This window comes from Barbus barbus (assembly GCF_936440315.1).
Source record: "Barbus barbus genome assembly, chromosome: 38".
Classification (NCBI taxonomy): Eukaryota; Metazoa; Chordata; class Actinopteri; order Cypriniformes; family Cyprinidae; genus Barbus; species Barbus barbus.
This window is the reverse complement of record NC_136716.1, coordinates 24,282,068-24,299,700: the sequence shown is the minus strand read 5'-3', so window position 1 is coordinate 24,299,700 and position 17,633 is coordinate 24,282,068. Positions and strand designations below refer to the sequence as shown.

Below are 17,633 nucleotides of genomic sequence, written 5' to 3'. Positions count from 1 at the left end.
CGGCAGGAGTTTGCTGCTGGTGTCCGTCCCTCACGGGTCTGGAGCCCTGCGGTCTGGCCCGGAGCCCAGATACTGAATGTCCACGGCTGATATTTCTTGATTAAATTAATTAATCATGCACATGAATCACCAAGGCAACAGTGAGGCTTGTGTAATGACATACATCATAATCAACGTATTCATGCTGCTCATGGAAACAGTGTGTTTAAAATGCTAATGTGTCATGTAATGTGCATTTATGCTTTATGTGTCTTTCTCTATAGCCGCAGGGATGCCGTATAAGAGAACAGGACCTAATTTTCCCACCGAGCCATGTAGCGCTTTATATAACACAGATAAACATAGACGCACCCTGAGATTTCTTGCGAGATGCTCTGATCACCGTGGTAACGCCTACAGTGGGCGTGTCAATGTGAGTCACCTGACAGAGAGAATGAGTCATTTAACACCAGAAAGATTTAAAGAGAAAGATAAAAAGAGATGTGTTCTTTCATTCATTAAACAGTTTTCTCTTCTTCAGTATGTTGAAGAATAACAGTGTCTACAGAGATTTCAACTGAGGGGGTTAGAATGTATATCGGGGCTAGTTGTCACAATGTTATCTTTTCTGTCTTTGCTGTTTCATTGATTTTGTTTCATTATTGTTTTTCTGTTTAAATTTAGGTGAAAATACAGTAGTTTTTTTTAATACCAAGGCCGATTTTTTTTGGGGGGGGTCAAAAATACAGTAAAAACAGTAATATTGTGAAATAATATTTTAAAACCGCTGTTTTCTATTTAACTCACAATTTTGGATTGTGAGAAACAAAGTAAGAGTTGTTAGATGTAAACTACTCGGGATTCAGGTTTCTCACTTTTGTGACCAGCGGTTTAGACATTAATGGCTGTGTGTTGAGTTATTTTGAGGGGACAGCAAATTTACCCTGTTATACAAGCTGTACACTCACTACTTTACATTGTAGCAAAGTGTCATAGTCCCTCCCTTTTCAGTGAGAGTTTGAAATTTTTATCAGTCCATCAGTTCACACTTTATACTTAATTGTCAAAGATATTCAGCTAATGACCATTGCATGCAGGTTTTAGAAACTGAGATGTATAAATGTTATGCGGTGTTTGAATCAGTGCATAATTGGAGTGTAATGTTTATTTTGAACTGCTGTTCAAGGTCTGTGTGAACTATTTCTGGACTGTACATGAGGCCATTTTTCCAGTTAGGTGATTTATTAGAGCTGTGATTTGTGAATGGTCAGCCTAAAGATTTTCCATTTGCATGTTCAAATGTGAAAGGAATTGTAAAAGTCTAATAGTTCGCTCAGAGAACTAAATACTGCTGCAAACCTCCCTATAATGGAGCACAAGAGGAACAGTAGCTATAAATGGATGTGTGTATTTGAGAGGGAGAACATCAAGGCAGAGAAATCAAGCAGCGCAGTTCATTTCTTTGAGGGGTGCTTCTGTTTGCTGCTGTTTAGTTGCTGTGATGTGAATGTGAGGAGTTTATTAAATGGATTTACGGTCTTTCTCTTACTGATAGACAAGTATGATGGGATCACTTTGTTCCTATAGACGTGGCGCGTGCTCTGAGTGTCAGAACACATCCAATAGCACAGAAACATCTGATTCTCTACAGACAGTGTAGGTGTGCAGAAGCACTTTTGCAAGGATTTATGTTGCATCTTGATCCCTATACTTTATACCATGTATGCGCTTTCAGAAGAAAAAGACACAGAAGCTGTTACTGGGGTGGAACCCTTACAAAAGGTATTATCTATACTTTAGGTAGTAATATGCTTCATTTAGGGGTAAATAAGTTATTTTGAATGGGTTCTTCCCCAGTGACAGCTTTTGGAAATAAACCTTAAATAAATAAAGGTGCACTCAGCAATTTTAAATAAAGAAATAAATAGTAAAACTAACTAACTAAATAAAGCAGTGCATAAGATTTAGCCTTCACTTTCTATAGCTGCACTTGTTTGATTTGATTCAACTTGAGAAACTAAATCATTAAACTAAAACTATAATTTTAATGTATTTTAAGGTCATTTTCATCTAATTTAACGTGATGTTCTAAAATAAATAAAACTACAAATTAAATAAAAACTTTATAGATGTTTTATGGATATTGGGAAATAAAATGCAAATAAATAAATAAATAGACCAATAATTAAAACTATAGCCATAAAAAGCTATTTTCTCAAAAAAAAAAAAAAAAATGTTAACTGGAATAAATATTATTATTACTATTGTTGTTGTTGTTATTATTATTATTATTATTATTATTATTATTATTATTATTATTATGTCAGCTAGTCACCGAGGCAACATTTCTCATTTCCAATTAGTTTGATTTGATGTACTAAAATATCTTAAACTGGAATAAAGACGAAATGTTATGTTTTTGGGGAGATGGATGAATGAATGAATTAATAAATTCTTAATAAACTAAAAAAAAATAGTTTTACTTGAAATAAGAAACATTAATGCATCCTTGACAAGTAAAATATCATTTTTTTTACAACCTGAATTCCGGAAATGTTGGGACATTTTTTTTAGTTTAGAATAAAATGAAAACTAAAAGACTTTCAAATCACATCAGACAATATTTTATTCACAGTAGAACACATAGAATATTACACGTTTAAACAGAGAAATTTTACGCTTTTATCCACTAAATGAGCTCATTTCAAATTTGATGCCTGCTACAGGTCTCAAAAAAGTTGGCACGGGGGCAACAAAGGGCTGAAAAAGCAAGAAATTTTGAAAAGATTCAGCTGGGAGAACATCTAGCAACTAATTAAGTTAATTGACATCAGGTCTGTAACATGATTAGCAATATAAGGGATGTCTTAGAGAGGCAGAGTCTCTCAGAAGTAAAGATGGGTAGAGGCTCTCCAATCTGTGAAATAGTGCGTAAAAAGATTGTGGATTACTTTAAAAACAACTTTCTTCAATGTCAAATTGCAAAGGCTTTGCAAATCTCATCATCTACAGTGCATAACATCATCAAAATCTTCAGAGAAACTGGAGAAATCTCTGTGCGTAAGGGACCAGGCCGAATATCTTTATTGGATGCCCGTGGTCTTCAGGCCCTCAGACGACACTGCATCACTCATCGGTATGATTCTATCATTGACATTACTAAATGGGCCCAGGAATACTTCCAGAAACCACTGTCGGTGTAAACAATCCACTGTGCCATCTGTAGATGCCAACTAAAACTCTATCTTGCAAAAAGGAAGCCAAATGTGAACATGGTCTAGAAGCGCTGTCGTGTCCTGTGTGCCAAGGCTCATTTAAAATGGATTGTTTCAAAGTGGAAGTGTGTTCTATGGTCAGATGAGTCCAAATTTGACATTCTTGTTGGAAATCACGGGCGCCGTGTCCTCCAAGTTAAAGAGGAGGGGGGGGAGAATTTCCAGCATGTTATCAGCATTCAGTTCAAAAGCCAGCATCTCTGATGGTATGGGGTGCATAAGTGCATACGGCATAGGCAGCTTGCATATTTTGGAAGGCACTATGAATGCTGAAAGGTATATAAAGGTTTTAGAGCAACATATGCTCCCCTCCAGATGATGTCTATTTCAGGGAAGGCCTTGTGTATTTCAGCAGGACAATGCAAAACCACATACTGCAGCTTTTACAACATGTTCAGACATCTTCAAACTGTTTTGAAAAGTACAGGAGATGCTACACCATGGTAAACATGCCCCCGTCCCAACTATTTTGAGACCTAGCAGGCATCAAATTTGAAATGAGCTCATTTTGTGCATTAAATTGAAAAGTTTCTGTTTAAACATTTGTTATATTTACAAAAAAATGGTATGTACATGTACAAACACACATAAAATGCTAAACCTAACTATGAAAATGAAAAATAAAAACTAATTCAAAATCAAGTCTATAATAATATCTCAATGATTCTAAAATAACCCTGGACTGCTGTGTGGTAACTGTGTGTTTCCTCCTGCGGACTGCCGGTCATGTTTTATGTTTACTTACTACGACTGTGTCCCATTTAAGGCAGAATGTGTGTGACTGTGCTGTGTTCTGTCCTGTAGATGGATGAGATTAAACTAAAGGAGCGCGCTGTCTGTGGGCTGGAGAGAGAGCTCAGCGCTCAGGCGGGCCACTCGTGGAAACTACAGCAGCAGAAACAGGCTGTAGATACTCAGCTGGCCCTGCTGCGAGACTCCAGCCCCAGACAAGAGGGCCCTTATTCACTCGCTGCAGGAGACACAGCAGAGAACACAGCTAACCCTGTAAGCACCTCTCCTCCTTTACTAAACCTCGCCGCTTACTGCACTTCTGCTTTCACTGTGCTCACCTACTCGATCCGTTTTCCTCAACCCAGATTTATTGCAATATAAAGCACAACAGTCAGATTTCTGAAATATTTCCCATTCATATTCTCCATAGAGAAACTGCGTTTGAGCAGTAACATCTAAAGTTTTCAAGACAGACCTAGTCTGAGCTATTAGGTGATGGTAGATGCTTCTTTAAAAGCTGGACCATATTTAAAAAGTCATGTCAATTTCCTAGTAAAAAGGTAAACTAGCAAAAACATATTAATCTGTACGTTTGGAAATTATGCAATTCACTTCAAATATAAAATCTGTTCGATTAATTACAGTCAAATGGTTTTATATTTATGTATTTTTTGCTTGTGTCAAGAGATTGTGGAATGAGTAGTTCATTCATTCAGAAAAGTTGTTAAATATACAGTTTTGTACATTTGTCTTTTTGAATGATTTGTAGACTACTGAATAAGTGTGGGGTTTTTGAATGTGTATTTTATTTTTGGAAAGAAATATATACTTTTTAATCATCAACAGCACATTCAATTGATTAAAAGTGACAGTAAAGACATTTATAATGTTACAAAAGGTTTCTATTTCAAATAAATGCTGTTCTTTTAAATATATCTATTAAAGACCCAGCTAATCAGCATATTAAAATGATTTCTAAGGATCACAAGACACTGAAGACAGGAGTAATGATGCTGAAAATTCACCTTTGCCATCACGGGAATAAATTACATTTTAAAATATATGTTCAAAAGAAAAAATAATTTCAAATTGTAATAATATTTCACAATTTTTCTGTTTTTACTGTATTTTTATCAGCCTTGGTGAGCATGAGAGACTCTTTAAAAAACATATTGTTTTTGTTATTAATTTAGGAGCTGGTTAGTTTTGGGTTAATGCCTTGTATTATTTATTGAAAGTATATTAAATACCTATAGAGAAAATAAATGGGAAAAAACACTTACAGAAACAAGGTTGAAGGGAAAAGTGGTCAATGACCGTTGCACCTTACTGTCTATTATTTATCAGCTATGCTGTTATACAGCATCAGTCCTTGAAGGACCTTTAAAGATTTAAGATTCTTTATTCCAATCCACAGTAAGAACATAAAAAGGTCATTGATGTGCATGTGATATTAACTTTATGCACAGCAGACTGTCCTTGCTTGATTTCAAGAGAAAGAAAATGTTATAAAAGTCTGCATTATGGTCCCTAAAAAGGTGTTTGATTAATTGGCAGGTAGGAATTGTAAATACAGTTTTGTGCAAAGGTTCAAGGAATGTAACTGATCTGGGTTTGACGAAAATATTGCTGATCCAGCTGCTTGTTTCATCTGCTGGAGTAAACACAGATCTGTCCCGGGATCCTCATGCTTGACAGCATGACTCTAATGTCCTGTTCTTTCCGACATAACACATTACAGCGTTACGATCATAATTGAGTAACGCTGATCTTATTGTCTGTGCAAACTCATCGATAGACATTAGTGACAGATTTTCATTAACAGCAGTAACTTTTTAACACTTTTAACACTTTTTATTAGTAATGTTTGTATCAGAATGATCATCAAAAACAAAACAAACACAACATTAATTTGCCCATTATCATTAAGTCTTAATTTAATGTATTATTCTGCACCTAAATAAACCATTAATAGCATGAGTTACCGTATTTCTAAATGCCAAATGCCTGCAGTTTTGACTTTGTGCTTGTTTTTGCTTTATGCTTTTACTTATTTCCCTGCACACATGATCAAAAATGTATTTAAAACAACTTTATTTTTATTTTCGGAGTCTCCTGCGGCGGCTTAAATAAGGGCCTATTTAGTTTGCTATATATTCTATTTGAATTCTTTCTCTGGAGTCTAACAAAGAACTTGTAATATTCGTCGTCTTTACAGTGGATTTACATTTATGCATTTTACAACTTAAATTGCATTTAAGGAATTGTGTTTCTTGGGATTGCACCATGCTTCTTGTTGAGCTACAGAAATATATATAATATATATACACATACACAGTGGTCGAATTGTTAAAGAATCTCAGGGGAGATGGTGTGGTCAATTTATTTATTTATTTTTGGGTGTGGGGGGGGGGGGTAATTTTACGTAATGATTAGAAAATTTGTCTAATTTTTAAAAAGGTTTTTATTTAATGAAAAATTTGCCTAATTAAATTATCTATTATTTATAAGCTTTTTTCCTTCTGGGGCCTGAAATAGAGGAATTTTGGTATTTTGCTAAATGTGTTTTGAAACCTTGGCTAGTTTAGACCTGTCGTGGATAAAACATGATGACAATAAAACCGCCAGTAGGTGGCAGCAAGTCCTGGTTTTAATAAATTATTTATTGAATCGTTCAAATCAAACAATTCGGTCAAAGCGGCTGATTCAATTAGAAATGAAACAAGTGTCCTTCTCATCTGAATGGACCGTTGAATCACTGGCTTGGTTGATTCGTTCAAAAATTAATTCATTCCAGGAACGACACACATTCGTGCTCGCACACATGTAGTGACATTCAGAAAAGTACATTGCTTGTGCAATGAATATAAAAACATAACTCATACATGGGTATTTTTTCTTTAATTGCTTGAATTCTAAGGCTATTTTAACTGTATTCTATTAGGCTTCATCGCGCAGTGAGTGCTTTTGGACTCTCAAGATGTGTTTTTGTTTGGTTTTTGCAAAGTCGATGACTCGATAATGTCAGCTCGTTTCTTAGTGCCTCACAGTTACACATACAGCACAATAACATTATGTTAGGGGAATGTCTTTAAATACTAATCAAGGAAAAATTCTTTTTAAAGAATTTGAAAACTTGCGCTTGAACCATTTCGCGCGAAAAATTACGAAAACTTGCTTCCGCTCGTACGCAGCTTGTTACAGTACCGAATTCTGATTGGCCAATCACCGTTCGTGAAATATCTTAAGCAGAGAATTTTAACATTTCATTTGCATATGTTTTACATAATACACATTATTAATCCAAGGGGGATGGTGGTTTTACAGAGGGGATACTTTGTAATTTTTTTTTAAACAGGGGGATGCCATCCCCCCCCCTCAATTCGAGTCCTGTGTATGTATGTATATATATCATCATGTCACTCTGTCATCATGCAGCAGAGAGCAACTGGCTGAAGATGAGAGTGTGAGTGCGATCTTTTCCACATTTCACCTTCTCAGGGCTGTTAGGAAACGCATGGATGCACACACTTTTATTCACGCGTTCAGTGTATTCTTGCGTCTCTATATCCGAGGCTTGTTTCCCAGCAGCAGAACATCCATGTCTCCGGCTGTATTTGTGTTGCTGTGGGTTTGATGTCTGCTTCTGCTGTGGTGGAGCTGCTGCTTTCATCTTCTCTGCCGGAGAAAAGATGGATTTGATCAGTGACCTTTCAGCTCTTTGTCAGATGTGGCCACGCCAGAGCACTCTGACTCTGTTCCCTCCTCCCACAGTTTATACGGTTACCTGACATAATGGAGTATTTCCTAAATACAGCAACACCAAATGGAATTGAAATAAAATAAATAAAAAGTGTATATATGTCAAGACTTTGATGTTTGTCAAAGATGTTTAAAGAAGCCTTGCACATGGATGGATGGATGGATGGATGGATGGATGGATGGATGGATAGATGGATAGATGGATAGATGGATAGATGGATAGATAGATAGATAGACACACAACAAATATACGAATGAAGGGTGTTTTTTCCAGTTACCTGCAGTTGGTTTGTTTTCCATATGCAGCAGTTGGATGAGAAGGATGCTCGACGTTTCCAACTGAAAATCGCAGAACTGAGTGCTATTATCCGCAAACTAGAAGATCGCAATGCTCTGCTTTCAGAGGAACGCAATGAACTGGTGAGTCTGCTGTGTGAAAATGTTTTACTTATTTTATGTATTTACTTATACGTATTTAATAATGTTTTACTTATTTTAAATTTATTTTCTGTTATCTTTTATGTTTGTTTTGCTAAAATATTTATTTAATTTTAGATTTTATTGTTATGGTTAAAAAATAATAATTTATGGTAAAAATATTTATTTTATTTTGTTATATTTGTTTTAATTTATTGTTATGGTAAAAATATTTCCATCCCTCCCTCCATCCATCCATCCATCCCTCCATCCATCCATCCATCCATCCAATCCCCATCCATCATGTTTACTGTAACATCAATTAGAGAGTGTTTTTGCCTTTCTAAGTGTTATGTGATGGTGTGAATGTTCTCTGTAATGGTGGTAAGTATGTGTGCAGTGATGAATGACTTCAGTGTTTCCTCCTCTCAGCTCAGACAGTCTTAAAGATCAATACAGAGACAGAGTGATTTAAACATTGCAGCAGAAACCTTCAGCAAGGGTTAGGACTCGGTTTCCGTGTCAATACAGTCCTCAACAATGACTTGATGTTCAAGTAGACCGAAATAGCCCAGTCGGCTTCTCTGTTGGTTTAGATTTCATGTCTTAAACTAATTTTCCAACTAGTTAGACAGTCTCAGTTCTTCATATGTGCAGTCCAGGTCATTTAGTTTTGCAATCACATTTTGAAATATTGCGTTGTGTTCAAAATAAGTAACTTGGCAGGTTTTATTTGTAAAAGTGTTTTCTGAAATCCCCTTCCTAAAGGAATGATATTCATCCATTTTTAAATATCCAAATATTATTTAGGGTTACTGCATGCTTTTTCCACATCAGCTTGTTTCTGTGTGTGTCTGTGCCCAGTTAAAGCGTCTCCGTGAAGCTGAGAGCCAGTATAAGCCATTACTGGACAAGAACAGGCGTCTCAGCCGCAAGAATGAGGAACTGGCTCATGCATCGAGACGCATGGAGAACAAACTGCAGTTCATCACTCAGGAGAACATCGAAATGGTAATGAAACTCACTGAACATGTCTGTATTTGAATAGTATGAGCCCTTTTTAATTGAGAGACTATATAGCATATTTTTAGTTTTAAGAATTTATAGTTACATCACAGGAACTTTTAAAATGAACTATGTATATTTTATAATAACTATAAATATTATATTGTTGAAAATCAAATGTTGACCAGTTAAAGTTCTTAAAATACTGATGTTGATTAAAAAAAAGTTAATCGACTTACAAACTACCAAAAGCTTGGGGTTGAGATTTTTAATTTTTTTTAAAACAGATTACATTTCATCAATGTTTCCTTTTTTAAATAAAAAATCCTGCTGCCCCCAACTTATCCTGAAGGCATCAGTATTTTGTTTGCCGATGCAGTCGTATTGCTTGTATTAAGTAAAGTTTCTGCAAATGAACAAATCAAAATAGTTCCTCTTGGAGATGTAGTTATTGCAGTAAATGCATGATGAGGGGGCTGGTAGAGCCAGTTTTAATCAATTTATATCCAACAACTGCTCCACTGTCAATAGACATAATTGGCCATTTCCAGCTCAGACACATTACTGTTATTTTGATTGATTCCCTAGACAAAAGAAGCATCCATCTGCCTGTTCTACTGCATAAACCTGTTTATATATGTTTGATACTGAAGTAATCTTTTCAGATGAAGTCCACACTATTTGCATAAAACATTAGCTTTGAATACTGAACCATCTTTATGTAGCACGGTTGTGTTTGCATGTAAACAATTTGTCGGTTGAGTCGCTCAGCATCCAGCAAGTACATTGCCTTGTTACTGCTCATGTCTAAATGATCTGCAAATTATGACAACTCATCAGACACGAGTAATAATCTGTCCGCAGTATCTGTGCACACATCCGGTCACTTGGTGTTTTATTTTGCAGCGAGAGAAGGCTGGGACGATACGCCGGCCCAGTTCTCTGAACGATCTGGATCAGAGTCAAGAGGAAAGAGAGATTGAGTTTCTCAGACTACAAGTGCTGGAACAACAGAACATAATCGACGAGCTGTCCAAGGTATCGGCATTTCTTCTCACATGGATGCACAAAAAAGTATTTTAAAAGCTACAATTAGATTAGGAATTAAATTGGGGTCAATTTAAAAAAAAAAGTTCTCTGATCAGTCTGGTTTAATTTCCAGGCACTGGAAACCGCTGGATACGTGAAGAGTGTGATAGTGAGTCATTTTGCCTCTGGGAAATATTCACACTGTGAAATATGTTTTTGCATATGAGCGCAGTACATGTTACCTAACAAAAACCCAGATGAAAATATCTGCAGAAATATCCGTTTTCTCAAAGGGTGAATGAAATTAGCAGCTGAAATGAGTGAGTGATGTACTGTATGTGAGGTTCAGACATAATGTAATTGCAGCTGTGTACATTTCTTTCTTTCTGTAAGACTAGAAGTGTAGTGGAAACAGCAACTTGTACTTTATAGAAATGAGATGTTCGTGTATGATAGAGAATCTGGTTCAAGTTCATGTGTTTTGTTCTTTAATTTAATTGTTTCTCAGGAGAGAGACATGCTGCTGAGATACAGGAGACAGGACAGCCTACGCAGGAAGAAGCCCTTCAGAACCTGTAGGGTACGCAGACATCAGGAATTAACTACACATGCACATTTCATTGTCAAACACATTCGGCTTTTTTTTAAACTGCACGTAAGATACAAGCATGAAGGTGAAAAAAATCACAAACATTCTGGCAAAGTAAAAAAAACAAAACAAAGAAGGACTTTTATAAAGTAGTCTTCCCATTAATAATAAAAAAAATTAAATCCGCAAAAGAATAAAATAAATACATTATTGCATAATTCTGTAATGTCTTATTCTTATATACTATTTGCTCATACATTGCATTATTCGTGATTTTTAGATTTTATAATTTTTAGAGCATTTTAATATTAATTAGTGTGTAGAATATTTGCTTGAAATTTTGTTTAGTTTTGATAATCATATACTTTTAATAATATATATGGATTATGCTTTTATTTTATTATCATTTTATGTATGAAATATTTATTTAAAAAAATTATTTTAGGTTTTCTTTGTTTATATTTTATTGCCTGATTGATATCATTTAATTATGCATTGAATATGCATTTATTTTTATATTAGTACTAAAGATTAGCATTTTAATTATTATATAATGTTGTTATTTTATGATTAAGCACCATTGCACCATTGATTAATCCTAGTGATGTTTTATTTGTCTTTTTAAAAAATATATTAATTCAAGCAACAATTAACATTAACCCTGTGGTTCTCACAGAAAATATCAAGAAATATATTTAGATAAGAATATATTTTCTATTTGTTGCTATTTTTAATTTGACCAAATTTTGCATTTTTTTTTATTTATTTATTTATTTATTTTTATTTTAGTATTATTATATTTTTCTTTTTTCTTTTCTACCGTATTTTTAAAATTCTTTGGGTCAAAAAGGTTTTTAAAATTAAATCTGTCATTCTCTCCAAAGCCGGTGGTGGAGACGTTTTTTGGCTATGATGAGGAAGGCTCTATAGACTCGGACGGCTCCTCTATTTCCTGTCACACAGACCGAACGCCCTGCACGCCAGACGATGACCTCGAAGAGGTGTGTGTGTGTTTGTGTGTGTTTGTGTGGGACTGTAAACTATAACCATAAACCTGTCATCTCTCTGTGCTCAGGGAATGCTTAAGGAGGAGACAGATCTGCGCTTCCGTCAGCTGACGATGGAGTATCAGGCTCTTCAGCGAGCTTACGCGCTCCTGCAGGAGCAGGTGGGAGGAACGTTTGATGCAGAGAAAGAGGTCAAGGTAAATCGTTTAAACATGCCAGCCATGAAATATTTATATTCACTCTCTTTATAGTAACAACAACATCTCAGCTATTAGCAGATGGCTGTATAGTTCATCATATGAATATGATTCTTTTTGCAATATTACACCGTGTCTTAACCAAACACAATGCAATAGAGCATCAAGCTTTAAAAGCTTTTTTGACCACAACGAGTGACGGGACATTTTGTCAGTCACTTGGTTTCCATTTCCGTAAGAATATCTCTTCGGTACAAAATCCAGCTTCACAAGACATTTCCTTTTTTCCCAAAAAAATTGTCCTCGTTTAACTTAAAAAGCAAAAAAATCAAAATCACCATGAAATCAAAACAGACCACATTATTCTAAAGAACTAAATATTTGATCATTGTAATTGTTTCATTTAAATGAAATGCACCTTTGTGGGTAACATCATAAATTCCGTCTTAGTTTTCAACTCCTTTCCTCCAATCACCTTGAATCAACATTCTGGTAACGCCCACTTTTCACAATCCAATGTATTCCTGAAAAACAAAATTAAGTCCCGCCCTACATTTGTTTCCTAACTGAATATATTTTACTCAAATACACAAAAGTAAAATGGTTTACGAATGGCATTTTTTTTTCTTGTTTCTTTTCTCTTTTCTTTACAGATGTGCAAAAATGTAATTGTTTGTCTGTTTTAGACTCGAGAGCAGCTTCAGGCCGAACTGATGCGGTACCAGACCAGAATAGCAGATCTGGAGTGTGCTCTAAGTCATCAGGGACAGGTAAAACACCAGCATTGTTACCGTTAGAACTGCAAAATAACATTTAGCACAGTTCTACTTGCATAATTCCATTAAAAAAATAATTCACAAAAATGAAATTTGGTGAAAATGTACTTACCCCTCAGCCCATCCAACATGTAGAAGAGTTTGTTTCTTCAGCAACTCTATTTAGCAGTATGCTACTTTCTCACCAGTGGATCCTTTGTGTCGAATGGGTGCCGTCAGAATGAGAGTCTAAACAGCTGATAAAAACAAAACAATAATCCACAAGTGATTTGTTTCTTACAACTCGATGGGCTGGAGTGGTGTGGATTATTGTGATGTGTTTATCAGCTGTTTGGACTCTCATTCTGACGGCACCCATTCACTGTAAAGGATTCAGAATGTAATACAAAGTGAACCAAAACTTTTGCTGTGTAACTTTTGGACCCCATTGAAAGAAATATAATTTTATCAGAGATGATGAATATGTCTTACGGTGAGTTTCCAGAAGTCTTTGACTCTCTGCTTAGTTTTTTAATATTTTTTTTCCACCCGAGGGCCACTTATACTCTAAATCAAGGTTTTTTTTGTGGCAACACACACACACATGATGACAACCCTAAAAGTAATCCCATATATTCCGTGAGTGAAGAGAATGTGAAAGCAGTGCTGGTCATACATCAGTCTGGGCTGTGAGGGGTACGTGCGCAGATGAAATTGCTCTGGGATCAGAGATGCACTGAAGGAGAATGAGTCTGGGAGAGTGTTGGAGATGATTTTACACGATAAGATCTGCTAGCATTGATTTTTTTAAATCATTTGCATTCATGTTATATGCATTTTTCAGGATATGAAGTGGATTGAGGAGAAACAAGCTTTGTATAAGCGCAACCAAGAGCTTGTAGAAAAGGTGGGTGACGTTCATGTTCGTCAGACTGATAAAAGACGAACATCACAATCGGAGCACATTTTCTTTTGTTTAAAATGTTTCTATTAATAACACAGTTTAAGTTTTTAAAGTTTGACATGAATGACTTTGGAAAACTTGGAAAAAAGGCTTCTTTATTCAAGTTACAAAGGCACCAAATTATGGGAATGACCCAAAAAGGACCCTCTTTCAGTAGTTCAGCAGTGGTTTTAATTAATTTCATGAAGCCAGTTTGAGGCAGTGAATGCAGCTCATTTGTTTCACAGACAGTTTTCCTGTCAGATGCCTTTTTTTTTTTTTTTACCCCACGCTTTGTGCTTTTTGTTCCCAGATTAAAAATATGGAGATGGAGGAGACGCGACTGAAAAATGAAATTCAGGATGCAAAAGACCAAAACGAACTCCTGGAGTTCAGAATTCTTGAACTTGAAGTGAGTCTGACTTGAATATCTTTCTACTCCAAAACGTGTCATGTGTTTGCATGTCAGACACAGAAGAACAATAATGATGCTCTTTTTTTTTTTTTCTCCAGGAAAGAGAGAGAAGATCTCCAGCCATAAACTTCCAGAACATCCATTTTTCCGAGGGCATGAGTCCCCTGCAGTTGTACTGTGAGGCAGAGGGTGTTACTGTGAGTTGCTCATAGAGAGACCGGGGCTAGTTGTCACATGGGGACATTGTATTATGTAACTATAAGATTTTAATATATGAATGATTGGGGCAAGTTGTCACAGTGATACTGTGGTAAAAATTCAATAGGTTTTTTTTTTAAATTCACAATTTTTTTTTATTATTGTTTTAATTTAATATTATGTTACATTTTGTAACATTTTAAATATTTTGTGCCTTTTTATTTTTTTTATTATTATTTTTTAATTAAATTATTTTAAAATTATTATTTAATGTTGTTACCTTATGTTTTCATAATTATTTTACTCATTAAATATTTTACAATAATTACTTTTATATTATCCTGCATATAACACATTATATATATATAGTATTTTATATTTTATTAAATGATTTAACCTTATTTATTATTTTTTAATTGTTTTACTCAAATCTTTTAAAATATCTTTTTGCTATACTACATATAACATATATATATGTAAAAAGGTAAAACATCTGTTTTTAAATGTTGTTATATGTAGTATAGCAAAAAGATATTTTAAAAGATTTGAGTAAAACAATTAAAAAATAATAAATAAGGTTAAATCATTTAATAAAATATAAAATACTATATAAAAATATATACTATTTTTATATATAATAAAAATAGTATATATATATATATATATATATATATTATATAATAGTATATATAATATATATATATATTAGTACTGTTATTAGTAACAGTACTAATATATATATATATATAGTATTTTAAATTGCATTAAATAATGATTTAATATTAATATTAAAGATTATTTGCCTCGTTAAATCTTTTAAAATATATATTTTTTCTGTATCATACTACATACAACACATTTAAAATATATATTGTTCTTTTTTTTATTATAGTATTTTGATTTATTAAATAATTATTTAATATTTAATTACCTTAATGTTTCATAATTGTTACCTATTAAATCTTTCAAAAGAAATGTTATTATATAATGCTCCATAGAACTCATTTTAAATACAGACAGTTTTGCTATTTTACTTTACATAGTATTTTATATTTTATTAAATAATTATTTAATATAAGTGCCACAGAAAACAACTCTTCCTGTAGATATTTGACTTAGATTTAATTATTTTAAGGTTCTTTTTTTTTTCCAGCATAGTTTTCAATTTAGTTTTTCAGATGCAACTGATGTCAGTCCAAACACGTAACAGACTGTCAGTGATCCAGCACAGATCTAATCTGCTGATGTCTGGAGGAGAATTCGTGGTCTAATATCTCTCAATTAAAGTCTTTCTCACACCACAGGACATTGTGATCACAGAGCTGATGAAGAAACTCGATATTCTGGGGGATAACGCCGTAAGTGTATGTTGATTTCATATGTAAATGTGTGTGTTTACACATGCCTGGGTGTGTTTGGTACACATGCATATCTCTGTCACTGATGTCTCATCTTTTCATTGGACGACACGCACAGAATCTGACCAATGAGGAGCAAGTGGTGGTTATTCATGCCAGAACAGTATTAACATTAGCCGAGAAGGTATGTCTTTTTAAAATATATATATTTTTTTATTTCATGTTGTTTTGATGACTGTTTCATGTTTCTGTCTCTTGTGTCCAGTGGTTAGAGCAAATAGAAGTCACTAAATCAGCATTACAGCAGAAAATGTTGGACATTGAAAGTGAAAAGGTAAATGTATTTAAATGCATTACGCACTTTAATTTCCATAAGTTAATTCTTACTTATTTTACCCCAAAATAAAAACAAAATAATGTTTTATTAAAACATTAAGCCTATTATGTGTACGTTTTCCCTCAAATTCCAAACATTTTAATGTAGATTTATTTTGTTCATGATTATTATTAGATTTTCATTACATATATAAATACTTTACCATTTTTTTTTTTTTTTTTGGGGTTGGTTTTGCTTTGCTTTATTTTATTTCTGCCAGGTAATGGGAATTTGGTTGGGTTGGTATATAATTAATATCATAGGAAAAATTTTTTTTTATATATATATATATATATATATATATATATATATATATATATATATATATATATATATATATATATATATACTGTATATATATATACTGTATATATATATATATATATATATATATATATATATATATATATATATATATATACTGTATATATATATATACTGTATATATATATATATATATATATATATATATATATATATATATATATATATATATATATATATATATATATACTGTATATACACACACACATATTGTAATATACTTTTTTTATATAAATAGTATTGGTTCTAACAACAGGCTTATTTTTTAATGTGCATTTTTTATATAATTTAAAAATCTAATAATAATCTATGCAAAATGACTTTTGTTAATGCTGTGTTTTTACATCAACATGATTATTTCCTCTTGTCATTTTCCTCCTAAGGAGCTCTTTAGCAAACAAAAAGGATATTTAGACGAGGAATTAGACTACAGAAAACAGTCTTTGGACCATGCACATAAGGTAAGGACTGCACATCAGATGGCCAATAATCCATATGCTTTATTCTCAAGCACTGCGGAGGAGTTTTACTCTATTATGAGATGCAGTTCTGCCCTCCTGTGCCCCCTGGTGGTGAATGCATGCCATCTCTGGCCCACACCCCTCTGTGTTTCTCTCAGCGCATCCTTGAGTTGGAGGCGATGCTGTTTGATGCTTTGCAGCTGGAGGAGACCGGTGGGAAGGTGTCCGAGCTGCTGAGCGAGCAGGACCGTGATTCGCTGAGAGAGGCTGTGGATCAGTGGAAGAGGCAGGTCTTGAGTGAATTACGAGAGAGAGATGCACAGATACTCAGAGAGAGGATGGAGCTGCTACAACATGCTCAAGCGGTATATACTTCTATAAAATATGAAAAATAGAAGTGAAGTGAAAGAGATCATGCTTATTTCTATTGCAGTGTGCTGTTTTTGTTTAGTTTTTTTTCTGCAGTGAATATAAAATTCAATATTTAGTATTGGCCATATGTTGCTGTTGATTGATCTGTTTTTCCTGTCTCAACAGAGGATAAAAGAGCTGGAAGAATGGATAGAGACACAGAAGCGACAGATAAAGGAACTAGAAGAAAAGGTAATCATATAGAGCACTCATCTATCATTCTGTCAAGGTCAACACAAGCATCTTCTCCAATAATATTTTTAACTTTATCTAAATTTAATGTTTATTTTATTCTCTCCTCTGTTTCATTGTGTTGTTTTTTGTCTTTTGGTTTTGTTCCCATGTTCAGTTTTTATTTTTATTTTTATTTTTTTCTTTAGCCTTCATTCTTTGGTCGTAG

The 17,633-nt window shown here is 33.9% G+C and overlaps 1 protein-coding gene across 1 annotated transcript in view; it reads left to right on the top strand.

The window, feature by feature from the left end:
- The window catches only part of LOC306857888 (janus kinase and microtubule-interacting protein 3-like), a gene marked incomplete at both ends in the record, with an annotated part of 34,805 nt that extends 17,172 nt beyond the window's left edge, over window positions 1–17,633 (top strand). Inside the window, 18 exons of the mRNA XM_079398155.1 lie at window positions 8,058–8,168; window positions 9,030–9,176; window positions 10,077–10,208; window positions 10,333–10,368; window positions 10,708–10,779; window positions 11,673–11,789; window positions 11,864–11,992; window positions 12,679–12,762; window positions 13,592–13,654; window positions 14,004–14,102; window positions 14,204–14,302; window positions 15,608–15,667; window positions 15,780–15,845; window positions 15,927–15,995; window positions 16,745–16,822; window positions 16,981–17,187; window positions 17,360–17,425; window positions 17,583–17,633. Of these exons, the coding sequence (XP_079254281.1) occupies window positions 8,058–8,168; window positions 9,030–9,176; window positions 10,077–10,208; window positions 10,333–10,368; window positions 10,708–10,779; window positions 11,673–11,789; window positions 11,864–11,992; window positions 12,679–12,762; window positions 13,592–13,654; window positions 14,004–14,102; window positions 14,204–14,302; window positions 15,608–15,667; window positions 15,780–15,845; window positions 15,927–15,995; window positions 16,745–16,822; window positions 16,981–17,187; window positions 17,360–17,425; window positions 17,583–17,633 (1,686 nt within the window). The remainder of the gene's footprint in view (window positions 1–8,057; window positions 8,169–9,029; window positions 9,177–10,076; window positions 10,209–10,332; window positions 10,369–10,707; window positions 10,780–11,672; window positions 11,790–11,863; window positions 11,993–12,678; window positions 12,763–13,591; window positions 13,655–14,003; window positions 14,103–14,203; window positions 14,303–15,607; window positions 15,668–15,779; window positions 15,846–15,926; window positions 15,996–16,744; window positions 16,823–16,980; window positions 17,188–17,359; window positions 17,426–17,582) is intronic.